At 35.6% G+C, this 14,164-nt stretch overlaps 1 protein-coding gene across 1 annotated transcript in view; it reads right to left on the reverse strand.

Annotated features, from left to right (window-relative positions):
* The window catches only part of ATP13A3 (ATPase type 13A3), a 42,590-nt gene that overhangs the window by 16,410 nt on the left and 12,016 nt on the right, over positions 1 to 14,164 (reverse strand). Inside the window, exons 10-26 of the mRNA XM_006902089.1 lie at positions 12,723 to 12,902; positions 12,424 to 12,581; positions 11,617 to 11,805; positions 9,877 to 9,938; positions 8,727 to 8,877; positions 8,139 to 8,255; positions 7,618 to 7,635; positions 7,352 to 7,505; positions 7,135 to 7,255; positions 4,376 to 4,500; positions 4,009 to 4,184; positions 3,035 to 3,157; positions 2,873 to 2,952; positions 2,229 to 2,271; positions 2,028 to 2,137; positions 1,635 to 1,731; positions 820 to 892 (exon numbers count right to left, since the gene is read on the reverse strand). Coding sequence (XP_006902151.1) covers positions 820 to 892; positions 1,635 to 1,731; positions 2,028 to 2,137; positions 2,229 to 2,271; positions 2,873 to 2,952; positions 3,035 to 3,157; positions 4,009 to 4,184; positions 4,376 to 4,500; positions 7,135 to 7,255; positions 7,352 to 7,505; positions 7,618 to 7,635; positions 8,139 to 8,255; positions 8,727 to 8,877; positions 9,877 to 9,938; positions 11,617 to 11,805; positions 12,424 to 12,581; positions 12,723 to 12,902 — 1,977 coding nt within the window. The remainder of the gene's footprint in view (positions 1 to 819; positions 893 to 1,634; positions 1,732 to 2,027; positions 2,138 to 2,228; positions 2,272 to 2,872; positions 2,953 to 3,034; positions 3,158 to 4,008; positions 4,185 to 4,375; positions 4,501 to 7,134; positions 7,256 to 7,351; positions 7,506 to 7,617; positions 7,636 to 8,138; positions 8,256 to 8,726; positions 8,878 to 9,876; positions 9,939 to 11,616; positions 11,806 to 12,423; positions 12,582 to 12,722; positions 12,903 to 14,164) is intronic.

A 14,164-nucleotide genomic window follows, 5' to 3' on the forward strand; every position in this document is an offset into this window, starting at 1 on the left:
AAAAATGCAAAGACTCTGCCCTCGACTGAACCTTGATTTTGAACTTCTAGCCTCCTAAATAGGGAGAAAATAAATTTGTCTGTTAAAGCCACTTCTCCCTTGGCGTTTGTTATAGAAGCCTGTTGTTGCTGATTGCCTTCGAGTCGAGCATGACTCATAGAGACCCTATGAACAAAAGGCCTGAAGCCCCAGATCACTAAAATACAAAGTTAAAATGAAAATGTTTTTCTTCCTCTTCAGGAGGGAATTACATAAACTCAGCAGTCACAAGGGCCTTGATCACTTATTAAGGGAATCGCTTTACAGTAATGTTTCCAGTCCCTCGGAAATTAGTATGCAGCTGTAAAGAAATATTATGAGGTTTTTACTATTCTGTTACTGATTAAGATTGGAGAAGAATAAATAGACACAGTAACTAAAATTTATGGACCCAGATTAGGTCCTATACAAGCAGGATAAAGATACCTTATCCCTCCCTTTATACGTATAGGTATAAAGGTCATTCTTGAGACAAATGACAAAACTTGAATATGAGCTATAAATTAGAAAATAACACTGTATCATGCAAAAGTTCTTGATCTTTTAATTGTACCTCATTAAGAGAATGGCTTTGTTTCTGGGGTAGAGGAATATGCTACCCTGTTAATGGGGGGGGGGGAATCCATAAATAATAAATTAAATGCAGCAAAATACATTTATAAGAATATGGAGAGGTACATGCTATGTTACAAAAACTGACGTAAATTTATCAAGGTTTCATTAAGTCACACAATTGAAATTTAATATATTTCCTTATTAAAAACTAAGCCAAATACTTACTTGTAAAAACCACTACCAATATGATTGCCAAATCAATGAAGAGAAACTGAAAATCTCCTAGGTTACTTAAGATCTAAGAAAGTAACAGAAAAAGTTTTCAGTGACTATTTTTATTACATTGTCCCCATTTCCCCTGCATTTAGTTTGTTTTCTTTTAAGAAATTATATCATTTCAAAATAACACTGGACTTGCTTAAAAAATCAAGTGCATTTGTCTTTAAAATTAGTCAAATAAAATGTTATTTATTTACAAGCTTTCAATTCAATATTAGTCTAAGACACCTCCGTAAATTAAAAAAAGAGGCAAAAAACCCCTACTATTTTTTGACAAAAAGAAATCACACAGTTTTACCCACAATATTCCACATCCTTGAAAAGTACTATCTTGAAGCTTCCTTAATATCTAACTCCATCCCTTCTGATACTTTCTACAAATAGTAAACAAGGGATAGTTTCTCAAAGACTACCTGAGCTGCACCAATGCTCATTTAGAGAAAAATGAACGCAAGATCATGGCAACTAAGAAATCAACAGAATGTTAGGGACACGTTCTTCAAATGCAACAGTCCCCCACACTATTCCTGAAACAGAACTCACACCTCTAACATAAGTCTAAGCTTGATATTTTCAAGAGATGTTCATGACATCTAAAAAAAGATGCTCACTCTGTGCTAAAGAACATAATCATCTTTTTTTATCCACCAGGCTTCAGCCCCAAGTGTGTCAGCCTCAAGGAAAGTGCTATTCCAGATAAGTATTTTCAATGTGTTACTCAAAACACAGCGAAATGAAGGCTAAGCAGTGTCGGTACTCACGGAATACAGCAGAGTAACACTGAAGTACTGGATAATGCTGTACAAAGCCATAAATTTAAATACACAAAAGGAAGTCATTAAAGCAGCACGGCCCTCCCTGGAAAACAAACATTGGCATGTGAATAACAGCATTATAAACTGTTGCCCAAACTACAATTATATTCTGTGAAGAACATCACCATTCAACAGCTACAGCAAAGTGTTTATCTACCCCAAAACAACAAAACTCAAAGCAGGAGCACTGGAAGACATGAGTAGTTGCAATCAATCTACTAAGAAGTTACAGGATCAACTATACACCATTAAATTGAACTTACATTACTCCCTGTGGTAATTTCCCCCCTTCTACTATTACAGTACAGCATAAAGAGAACAAGACAATGAGAAAAATACCTGATAAGGTTTGGCACACAGGCAATACTAGGAGTTCTGGAGGTAAATGGAGATGCCACCGAAGCCTCAAGCTCAGATAAGGATATGCCTCCATGTGCCCTCTTCAAAGCCTAGCAATTTCAGAAAGAAAACTGGTTAAAAGTTTTGTGAACACAGACTAGAGTGAGAACTATAAAAAGAAATCAAGAAGGCTATACTTACACCACAGTCATTTGCACCATCACCGCACATCCCTACATAATAACTGGGAAGCAAACAAAAATGTAAGATTTTCAACAACAAAATAAATACAATTTAGAAAAACAAAGATTGTATTTCTTATAAGCTCATTTACAATTTCACCAACACAGCACAAACGGCTGGCAAATGAAGAGCCCATCAGTGAGACTAAAGACTCTTTTCCTCAAATTAGTACTAGTCTGCATGCCCAAGGATCTCAGTTACTGTCACAGTATGAGCAAATTAGCTGCCTTTTAGAGTCTCAATTTCTGTATCCTGAGAAAGGCCTAGACCTGTTTAATCACAATCCTATTTATTTCTTAAGGCTGTATCAATAAATCTATTTCCCCTTGTAAACCTGGACCTTAGCTGTTTGCTAATACTAAAAGTTATTCCGATAAAGATAGAGCACTTGAGTGAAGGAACTTCCCCACGGGTACTATGTGGAGAAGGAAATGTGGGGATTACTTGTTAGCTAAATAAATGAGGAAGGGAATCTGTTGTAATCATGCTACTATTAGTAGCAGTTACATACCCATGGAAGTAAGAGTTACATACCCATGGAATACTTTTTCTGTTTGAAAATAAATGAGAATTCGTTTTTTAAGAAAAAAACCAGTACTTACTCTACATTTTGTAATGCTTCTATCAATTGTGTCTTCTGATCAGGTGCCATTCGAGCAAACACGGTGCCATGCAACATCAGCTGGAAAAGAGATTCCGTTTTCTTAAAGTACTATTCACAGAGTGTGTTTCTGCAAACACGTGCATAAACTTAAATCACTAACCTTAGGAACAAGGTCCTGAAAATGCTCCAGTATCACAGAAAACGATTTTCCATTCATCGCAAAGTGGTAACGAGTCATCTGAAGGTCCTCTAAACTATCATGGGCCAATTTAATTGGAATAGCCTATGGATAAGACATGGAAAAAATAACCAGCCAGTCAAATCAAGTAACACTTTTTTTTTGGTAATAGGATTGAAAGTTTATAAAAGCATACTGGTTTCATGCAATCATTCACACAAACTTTGTTTTATGGCATTCATTATAGTATCACAACAGAATCCCACATTTCCTTCCTGTGACTGTGATTTCCATGCATCCTTCTTCTATCCAAGCCCTTCAGGCCTTCTGGCTTTCTCACTGGTCAATTTATAGGCTGTTCTATTGTTTGCCTGAAAGTTGAGCCACACAATGAGTTTTCTTCTATGTTCAAGGGACCATTATGGTGTTGAGGGTCCCACCAGTCTTGCTTGGACCCAGTGCTTTTATGTTTTTGAGTGTTCTCTTGGTGTTACTACACAGCATCAGCCAATATTGCTCCTGTTACTATTACAGCCTCAGAACACTGGCAGAAAGAAGGTTGCTATGAGTCATAATCAACTATAAAGCTATTTAAATGGATGTTTCCTCACAAGATTCTTCCTGTGGTGTTTTACAACACTAAATATTTGAAGAAAAAAATTATCAAGTTAAAGGAAACTTATCAGTTAAATGATCAATGATTTAAATAGCGTGTCCTACATCATTTGTCACTGAATGCTTTAAATACAGGATAACTATTTGTGATTTTTAGAAATATGGCTCTCAACTCTACCAAAAATTTTAAATTGCACTTCCTGAGTCACCATTTCTGCAGAGATGATTCAGGTTTCTCATAATTTAATTTTTCTTTTTGCTTTAAAAGAAATTTTTTTATTTTTTCAGCCTAAATTAAAATGGGCAAGCTTCCAAAGTGGGAAAAGAAATCTTGTCATTACCTCCGAGTCAATTGCTGATGAATTGCTGCACTGTGTTAGGGTATCTGCATAATGCCAATTTATTTTGGCAACTTTTCCATCCTTTGGAGGTAATGCTTCAGCAACAATAACTTTATCTTGAGGTAGAATCATCCCACAGTCTCTGGCCACAGAGACAGCAGTCAGCATGTTGTCACCTGATTTTCAAAATATTTAAAATCCATTAAAATTAAAATTAAAACCTGAATATACACTACAATCAATTCTTACCCAAGAATTTACTAGAGAGCCCATGACTAGGATAAGCATGAGGATAAATGTCCCCATTCCTTAAAGCACACAACCTCAAGTCACACTCAATTTCATTCAGTTTTTCATACAGTCTAACCTGTGACCATGACAGTGCGAATGTTGGCTTTATGCAAATCTTCAAGTACTGCAGGAGTCTCTTGTTTTAATTTGTTCTGCATTATAATTAATCCCATAAAATCCATGTTGTTTTCAATGGTTTCTCTGGGGGAAAAAAGTTTTTAACATTTAATACTTTATTTAGTCAACAGAAATATTACACAATAAATTTTAAAATCCATAAATTATAAATTATTTAATTCACTACTTCTAACTTTTAAATATGGAGGGAAAATTACTAAGAAAAGCCTTTTTTTATTAAATTTGTGTGTATGTGTGTGTGTGGTCAAATCAGATCTGACTGGTACAGGAGGAGATTGTCCCTCCTTTCCTGGCAGAGCATCTGGTGGATTTGAACCGTCCGCCTCTGGGATTGCAGTGCAGCTTCTTGCCACTAGGCCACCAGAGCTCACCTAAGAAAAGCATTTTTTAAATTAAACACTGTCCTTTTAAATATGGAGATTAAAATATAAAATATAAAAATGTAAGAGAAAGGCCTATTTCTCTTAAAACACCAGGAATGAACCTGTTCTTGTCTCTATATAAAGCATAGTCAACAGAGTAAGATTCATTATCAAGTCTTAGCTCAATTCTATTAGCCCATATGTTATTTGCTAATATTCAGAAATGCTCTATTATGCCTTCAAATAGCTGAGTGTATACAATGGGTGTCACTGGAAGGGCAAAGATGCTTTCATGTAGAAATAGATACATAGGCTAAAGGCAGTATGTGCTTCAGCCCTACAAATAGAGACAAAGTCTGTTCAGAAAACAATTGTATCTTTTTTTTTTTTTTAAAAGAGGAGAAAAGCATTTGAAGTTAGGGGCAAATAGATGTGCAATAATCAGGTGATTTTTCTACACAAATTCAACAATCAATATAATGATTCTCAAAGTATATAGCTATGTAAAAGTAATTTTTAAGTATGTCGTTTACAACAATGAGTGGTAATGGTACTTTTAAAAAGGACAGTAATCTCATTAGGATGATACTGCTGGTGGTAACAGACTCTACACAAGTCTATAAATAATGGTGATAAGTTCCATTTTAGGTTTACAAAATGCATTTTTATTTCAGAGTAGATAAACTCATAAATACGAATCTGTGAATAATGAGGACAGGTGATATCATGTTCAAACCATAAAACCCAAACAGCAGTTTTAATAGGTTTGAAGGGAGGTCCGGAGGCCTAATGAACAGAGACGGAATTGTAGTTCCAATCCATCAGCTGCTCTGAGAAAGAAATGACAATATTCTCTCCTGCAATTGACAGCATCTGAAAACTCCCTGGAGCCAGTAAGTACCAGTAATAGGTCTGAAGCAGAACTCTCAATGTTGGTTTTCCCCTTGGCTGTTATTTATTCATCCCACTTCTTTAATCCTCATTAAAAAACCAGGACTGCACTACAAACATTTTTCTCTCTTTCCCACTTAATGTGACAAGAGTCTTTAAAAGATACTGACTAGTTCATAATTTTACCAATGCTCTTTTGACAAAATAATACTTATTTGATTTACACTATTTAAACATGGACCTCTGTGACTGTAGAACATTTCTTCAGGTAGATTCCTAGGGTTGTAGGCAACTTTAAATTCTAGAAGTACTATTCAACTGTTTTTCAGGCCAAGTTTTACGATTTTACAATAATGTTAATAGCAGTATGTTGGTAAACCCTTCCCAAACACTGTTCACATTAGATATTACCAATCTTTTCAGGTCTGGCAACTGTACAAGAAAGAAGTGTTATGTCATTGTGGTTTGATTCAATAGCTCCTAATAACTAAACCACTTCACGTGTTTACTGGTCAGTTGTATGGCTTCTCTAAAAACTACTTTGTCTGTGGTATTTATTCAAGTGTTTTATGTTGTTGATGTCCTGTACTCCCTGACCCCAACACCCTTCTCTCCAAGTTTCTCTTTTCTTAAGAACTTCTCCACTACACGTGATTTACGAGAATTCCAGGTAGAAGGCTTGATGGCAAATATGTATGTTTAAATACTATCTCTGGAGGTACTGCGTAGTAGAGATTGAGAGAGAAAAAAAAAACCACAACAAAAACAAGACTTAACAATAAAGTTAAATTAGGAACAAGGTCAGTGGGAATAAGACGGAGAGTTCTCATCTATTTAACAGGTCAGAATAGCAGGACAATAATATTTTTGAAATGAGTACACGATGACAGATTCCTTAACAAATATGTTACCTTCGAAGGTCTACTAGTTACAATAAAAACTGATAATCACAGAATTTAATCCCTATTTATAAAAGTAATACTTTCTCTTCGTGTATAAAGAAAGGTAACAATTTCTCTCCAGAAGTGTGAAGAAGAATGGAATCTAACTCCTAATACTCTGACCAAATCAATACTTACATCCAAAACACTGGGAACAAATCAAGTCAACATTCAGAGGAAAACAAACTTTTATAGAGCATGCCAGGGATGTAGTATGCACTTAGTAATAGTTAAATTAATTGAAACTGGTTTCAAAGTATAACTAAGAAAAGATGCAATGGTATAACAGAATAAGGTTAATACAGAATGCAGGTAAACTAGATACATTTTTTTAAAATGTACTTTTCAGTTACACAAAACACAAACCAATACATACACCTGTACGTGTTCAACAAAGATATACTGAATACTCTGTACGACAATCACCATGCATGACTTAATGTGTATAAGCATAAATGATACATTACTGGAAAATCCACAGAAAAGTCACTTGTTGACATTACCTGTTAACATTCTGTACTTTGTGCCACGCTAGTTTTGACTCCAGTTTTCTGTGTGCAAGTGCAATCACACGGAAGCCCTGTTTAGTGTAATCTTCTAAAACTTTTTCAAAATCAACAGGCACTTTTAAAAAAGAAAAAGTAAACTTCATTACCACAACTGCTAATAAAAGTGTATACAGCTACCAGAATTTTCTTCAACGCCCAGTCCTTTCCCTACCTGTTTCGGGCTTACAAAGACTGGCGATAACCTCAGGTGCTCCCTTCATGTAGGCATCCATCTTCTTATCTCCCAGCACCCTTGCAACTACACTCATACGTTGTAAAGCCGACGAAAATGGGAACTGGCGAACAATTCCTATCTCATAAATGGCCTACATAATTTCAAAAGAGGCACAAAAGTATTTATTACTCTTTTTTATTTTCATTACTCTTTAAGAATAAAAACAAGTCTACTTAAGGAAGAAGTAAATAGTCTTCACTTACTGGAAGTTCAAACAGCTCCTAAAAACAAAACAAAGAGTGCATTAAGTATAAATACTCACATTAGAGAAAAACTGCTAAGCATTCAAAAAACATCACTTAAAGAACTGCAAGGAAGTTTTTACTTCAAACACTGGATTCATTATTTCCTCTCTATGAAAAATTGGATTGAAAGTCAATTTGTTCTGCAAACTGATTTAAATCACACACCTGGGCAAACACATCAACAACCCTTTATTTACTACCTCTCGTTTAGAAGGGGAACATATTAACAAAGAAATTATCCCCCCAAAAAAGTTGTCTACAAATCTGCTCAATAAAAAGAAAAAGTCACAGAATAAAATGCTTTACAAAGAATGCGTACAGCACTCAAAGTGCATTGTCTGTTAATGTAGGTAAGATATTCATAGCTGCATAAAAATTAATAAATTAAAAAATAATAAAGGATGTGTGATTTTTGTTGCAGTTATCTTGAGAACAAAAACTTAAACTACAACAGTATGAAAGTGCGCTTTTGTACATACCATTTCTTCGTCTGCTGCGGGTGTAGAATCAGGAAGCAGCTGTTTTGGAGGACGAACCACTGTGGGCATAATCCGATTGTGAAGTGCTGTTTCCTCTTCAGTGGCTTCTTCCAAAATCTAGGAGGTAAAAAAAAATCAACACACTGCTTTAAAACATAATTCATTTGGTTCCTTTCTCAAATGAAACATTTTTAGAGAATTTAAAAAAAAAAAATCCGTGTCCAAGGAACAATTAATTGTGCACTAATATAAGTTAAAATACAATAAATAAAAATTAAATCAAGTATTTATAGTTTGTCTAAAAAATAAAGTGTTTTGATAGCGTAGTGGTAAGAAGCTGAGCCATATCCCCAAGGACTGTGGTTTGAATCCACCAGCTGCTCCACGGATGAAGGATGGGCAATGTCCTCCTGTGCAATTTACAGCCTTTGAAAACTCGCTGGAGGGTCAGCTACAGGGGGATTCTGGCTCAGAGTCCAAAGGCACTAATAACCCAAAGGTGGCACGTTTCTGGCTGCTGAATCCACTAGCAGCTCTGCAGGAGGATGAGTAAATTTTTCCACTTGGATTTTAAAATACTGAACTTACCCAACCAATGGCTTCAAACATTTTCAAATCAAGTGGATCACCAGAAAGTACTCCTTCAATTTTTGTAAGTGAATGACAAGTAGCCATACAAGCAACAAACTGGGATTTCACCAGCATCTCATTGCAAACATTATCTTCTGGCAAAAGAAAACTAAAGAGAAAGATATTGAAATAGATTGATATAAATCCCACCAGTAAACATGATATTCTAACAAGTTTTTATCAGGTTTTGTAATTTTAAAGATGGAAACAAAGTATTTTTGTTTAGGCACAGTTTCATTACAAGTGCAAACTTGAGCTTTTAAGAAAGGGAAATTTTTCAAATGTCACAAATGTGGGAGGTGGGGGGAATCAGAAACGTATGGATGTGAACGGATTCTGTAACTGTTTTGAGAAAGAAGAACGGAAGGGACTGTCTCGGTACTCTAAAAACCCGAGTGCCCTCAGGAATGAGAGACTAAGTGGGGAACTGGGAGTCCCTCACAACACGCAGCCAGTGCTCCTGAGGCGCTCCATCCTCATAAAACAGGTAGACTTTGGGGGGAAGAAGGAAAAGACTAGCTACAAACCCAAGGGCACAGCTAAGAATTACTTTCTTATTATCTTTATGGTATTTACTGTTCATGAAACATTGACACAATCCATCCTCATGTAATGGAAGGTACATTTATTACCTCTATTTTTTAGAGGGAAAAAAATTGAAGAGTAAGTAGCTTGTCTATAGGAGGCAATACAAAGATTCTCCAATTTCAGGGTCTAACCTTGAATGCAGTACACAATAAAGACTGAGACTGGGCCTACAGCTAAATTTTGTAAAATCTTTATGGCAAAAAATACATGAATATTTCTTTTATCACTTATGTAATAGTTTCATAAAACGTTTATCATTTCATAAAATGTTTATGCAGTGAAAACATGAGATTATAATAAAATAAATTCAAAATGGCGTGGCATGGGAAAAGAGTTAAGTCAAATGGTACAGATTTTTTTTTAATGAAGCTATTTGAAGCAACTATAGCAATAATGTTCATTTTGAATAAGGGTACCCAGCTGTCTAATAGATTATTTTCTTTAAGAATGCGGGCTTCATATGCTAAAGTATTTCTTGAGATTAAAGTATTAAGTGTTTAGTAAAGTAGTGAGTCTTTACCGTGCATTTTCCACTCGCTGAATCCCCCACAGATCTAAACCATCTTCAGTAAGAGTTCCAGTCTAAAAAACAAAAACCAAACCACACAACTTTTAAAACTTTGCTGCATATACTCATAGAGTACTGTGCCTCTGTTTATTACGGAGGGGGGGAGAAAACCAAACAAGCTTTCTATATACTAAATAAAGAATTTGTACACTAACAGTAGGAAAGGATGCCTATGAAGGAGAAACTTGGAAGAGGCAACAATCAGCCAAATAAGGATGCAAATGACTAGCCTCTCTAACAAAACGACTGACGTAAGAACAGACACTGTTGGAGATGAACTGTAGCCAATGCTGCCCTCATCTGGATCCTGACTGGAAAAAGTGAGATGTGGGAGAAGAGGGAGAGAAATCAAATATGAACTGGATAGTAAAGTAAACATTAATTCTGTTAAGTATGGTAATACTATTGTGGCTATGTTATCTTAATATTCTAAAGATTCACACTGAAATATTTATGAGTGTAGTAAGTTTGCTATTGCCCTCTTCAAATGATAGGTAAGTGAAACAAGGTCAGTAAAATGTTAACAAATCTTAAAACTAGGCAATACATAAACAGAAATAAAATGGTTGCTGCCAAGTTAATTCTAACTCATGGTGGCCCAGGGTGTGTCAGAGTTAAACAAAATCATGCTCCACAGATTTTTCACTAACTGGTTTTATGGAAACAGACTGCCAGGCTCTCCTTTGTGAAAACTCTGGAGAGATGTGAACCTCCAATCTCCAAGTTCGCAGCTAAGCACATTGACAACTGGCTTGACCCAGGACAAAATGCAAAGTACTTGAACTTAATTATACTCAAATCTTTCTTTTACTTTGAATCTACTTTTCAACAATAAATTTCCCCACAATAAAATGCAACAAGTAATAAAATTTCTGAATAACTATGAAACATTCACGTGAGGATATGAGCTTTTTTTTGTTATTTTTTTAATAAAACATGGTTTCACTTTTTTTTTTAAGTATTAAACATAAGAATTAAATTCCCACCCTACCACTCAAAAGAACTTCACAAAATGCTTTGTACTGTCTTTGTCTCCCTCCCCCATTTTTTGCTCAAGGTTTCATTCTAACAAAATTTTTATGAAAAATAATTCTGGATAGTACAGATCTGACTAAATAAACCAAATCCAAAGCATTAAAAACTGGAAAAAAAACCCCGAGGAAATATACAAAATGATGCTTGACAAGTAAGTTGAGGTTTAAGAGAATATTAAAACTATGCATCACTCAGGAGCAACAATTTCAAAAATTATTACATAACGTGGGAGGGAGTACAGAGCATTATGATGAATGAACCAACTCAGTCTCATAAGGACAAATACTGAATAAGACCAAACTAGTAAAACACTTAAGAGGATCCAAAGGGGGAGGGGGAGAGCAGAAGGATGAGGAGGACATGGGGAAATCATAGGGCCGGCACAAATTTGGTGGGTGGAGGGAGGTGTGGGTAAAGGATATGGGAAGATCTGGCAGGGATTTGGAAAAACAAGCTAATGATGATTAATTTCACAGAATGACCCAAAGTGTGAAATACAATGTATACGAACTTTGTAAGCACGCTGATACATGTAAAATAAAAGTTAACCTTTAAAAAAAGTATGCCAAGGGCTGGGAGACATTAGGAAAAACATGAATTATCTGGTTGTTTAACAGCAACAAAACAATCTCTGAAATGTTAGAAAATTGAACCAACCTTATCAAAACAAATAAGATTCAGCTGTCCACAGATATTTATCCTTTGTGGACTGATACAGAAAATGCCAATTTTCTTCAATCTTCTTTGGGCATACACAATGCCAGCAGTCATCGCAGCGGGCAGTGCAGGGGGCACAGTAATTGTGATGATATCAAGGGACTCAATAATGATCACTCCGATTTCAACCTGTAATTAACACAGAAATAAATGTCAAATATTCAATGTATAATTACTAACATGGGCATTTCAGTAAAAAAGATATAATGAGGATGTGTTATATATGTGTATCATTCATCTTTTTTTCCCATCAAAGTTTGCATAGTCGATGAAATCTCAAGAGTGAAATGATGGCTATTTTCAAGAAACTTCTCATTTTAATAGTCCTGCACACTTTACATGCTTGCATTTAAAAAGTAAGTCAATATTTGTCAAACACAGACTAAGTCTCTACAGGAGAGAAGGAATCAAGAACCAACCACAGATGACTCTACTGTGCTCTCTACTAGAGGATAAAAAAAAGGGAGGGAAGTAAAACTCTGATGGGTATGTAATGCTTTCTTTTTTCCTTTTTTCTAAGTCCTAAGAGATTAAGTAAGGCCATCGAAACCAGAGCTATTCAGAACTTTCTGGAATGACTAGCAATGTTCTGTATTTACAGTAACATCACAGCTACAAGCAGCTTTTCACCATTAACAGTTACTAACCTTTTTAAAATTCAGTTCCTCAGTCTCAGTGGCTACATTTCAAATTTTCAAAAAATGCATATGCTGAATCAAACACTACTGAAAAGTCATACAAACATACCTTATTTAAAATGCTATTGATAACAGTGTAGACAAATCCAATGCCAGCTACTGCCACAAGACAAAGCAGAAACAAATAGGCATCTCTGTAGAGTTTAAAATCAGTTGGCTTTGGATACAATATGGAACGAACAAGTTGTCCTTTGGAAGTACTAAATCCTGGGGGGGAAAAAGAGAGAAATTATTATTTTATAAGGAAGAAAGAACTATTTTCCTAAACAAAATATCTTTTAAACTTTAAATAGTCATCAAGTATGTGAAAACACACATAAAGAGATTAAATAAGAAAAGGTATTCTACCTGTTCTAACTACTACAGCTTTGACAAGTTCTCCAGTATAGAAACGAGTTTGAATAACAGCAGTCCCACAAAACAAAGTGTGTCGTTTATGTGTTTCTGGACTATACAACTCATTTCCCATTCCTTTTAAGTCGACTGAAGGATTTGGCAAATTAGTCTTTGTCACTGGAACACTTTCTCCTAAAAGGGAAACAAAAAGGGTTTTAATTAATAAACTAAATATAACCTTAACTATTTTAAAAGTGATCTTTAAAACTATTTCTTTTTTCTTTCTTCAGCTTCATTCCATTTCAAATATACCATATTGTGAGTTCTCATATGGATAATGCCTAATTTCCTCAATTAAAAATAGCAAATCTGAACTCCCATGATAACTTTCAGAAGTGATCTGTCACCCAGAGGTAATCCCAGTTTACATTGGAATGATTTTGTTTTAAATAATTTGAAATTAAGACAACAATGGCCAGTACCTGTTGTGTACAGAATTAAAGGCACTCTTAACAGTAAGCAGACAAGAGATGAGAGAAGCCCTTCCCTGTGCTGCCCTCTGTGTGCACACAGACACACTGAGGAGGGAAGAGGAAGGAAGAACGAAGGCCAGAAGGAGCAGTATGCAGGGCTCTCTCTCTCTCCAAAGCGATAAAAATAAAAATTTAACTGTAATTGTGTTCATAGACTCTGCTTCCAAAAAAAGCAAGTGTGTTGGTATTTGTGCGTGGTGGTTTTTGTGGTGTTTTTTGTTGGTTTTTTAAAAATACTAGTTTACAAATTTTGAATACACTCTTTACCCGAACAGATTCTCCCAATTTCCCTCACACCCCCACCCATCAAATTGTACAAGCCCAGGATTTTCCCATCCCTCCCCATTTCCACCCCCCACCTCCACCCTTGATCCTTATACTCATTCTATAATAATGATTTTATACAGTATTTGTCCTTGTGGAACTGAGTTAGTTCAGCGTAAGGGTCTCCAGTCCATACCAAATTAGGTAATAAATCACTGCTTCTGCGTGCTGTGTAGTATTCCATTGTGTGAATGTACCCTCAATCCACTCGTTCGTGGTTGGACACCTGGGTTGTGTCTGCTGGCAATTCGATTATCTTCCTCTGTGAAGGTTCTTTCCAAGTCTTTTGCCCATTTTGTAATTGGGTTATCAATGTTTTTCTTGTGAGATATCCCAGTGTATTCTGTAAACTTTCATTATGAGACTCTTTATATCTTGGACTATTGCTTCTAAGCTTGATCCCAATTTGTCTCTTATAATCTTTATGGTCTGGGCTTTACTCCCAGTCTCTGATCTAAACTGAGTTGATTTTTGTGTATGGTGTGAGATGTGGATCTTGTTTCCACTTTCTGCAGGGGCAGTCCAGTTTTGTCAGCACCACTTAAGTTCAAGAGATTGTCATTTCCCCATTTGATAGTTTTGATTTCCTTGTCAAAT

The sequence above is a fragment of the Elephantulus edwardii genome, unplaced genomic scaffold (assembly GCF_000299155.1).
Source record: "Elephantulus edwardii isolate Elephantulus edwardi_28Jun2011 unplaced genomic scaffold, EleEdw1.0 scaffold00367, whole genome shotgun sequence".
NCBI lineage: Eukaryota > Metazoa > Chordata > Mammalia > Macroscelidea > Macroscelididae > Elephantulus > Elephantulus edwardii.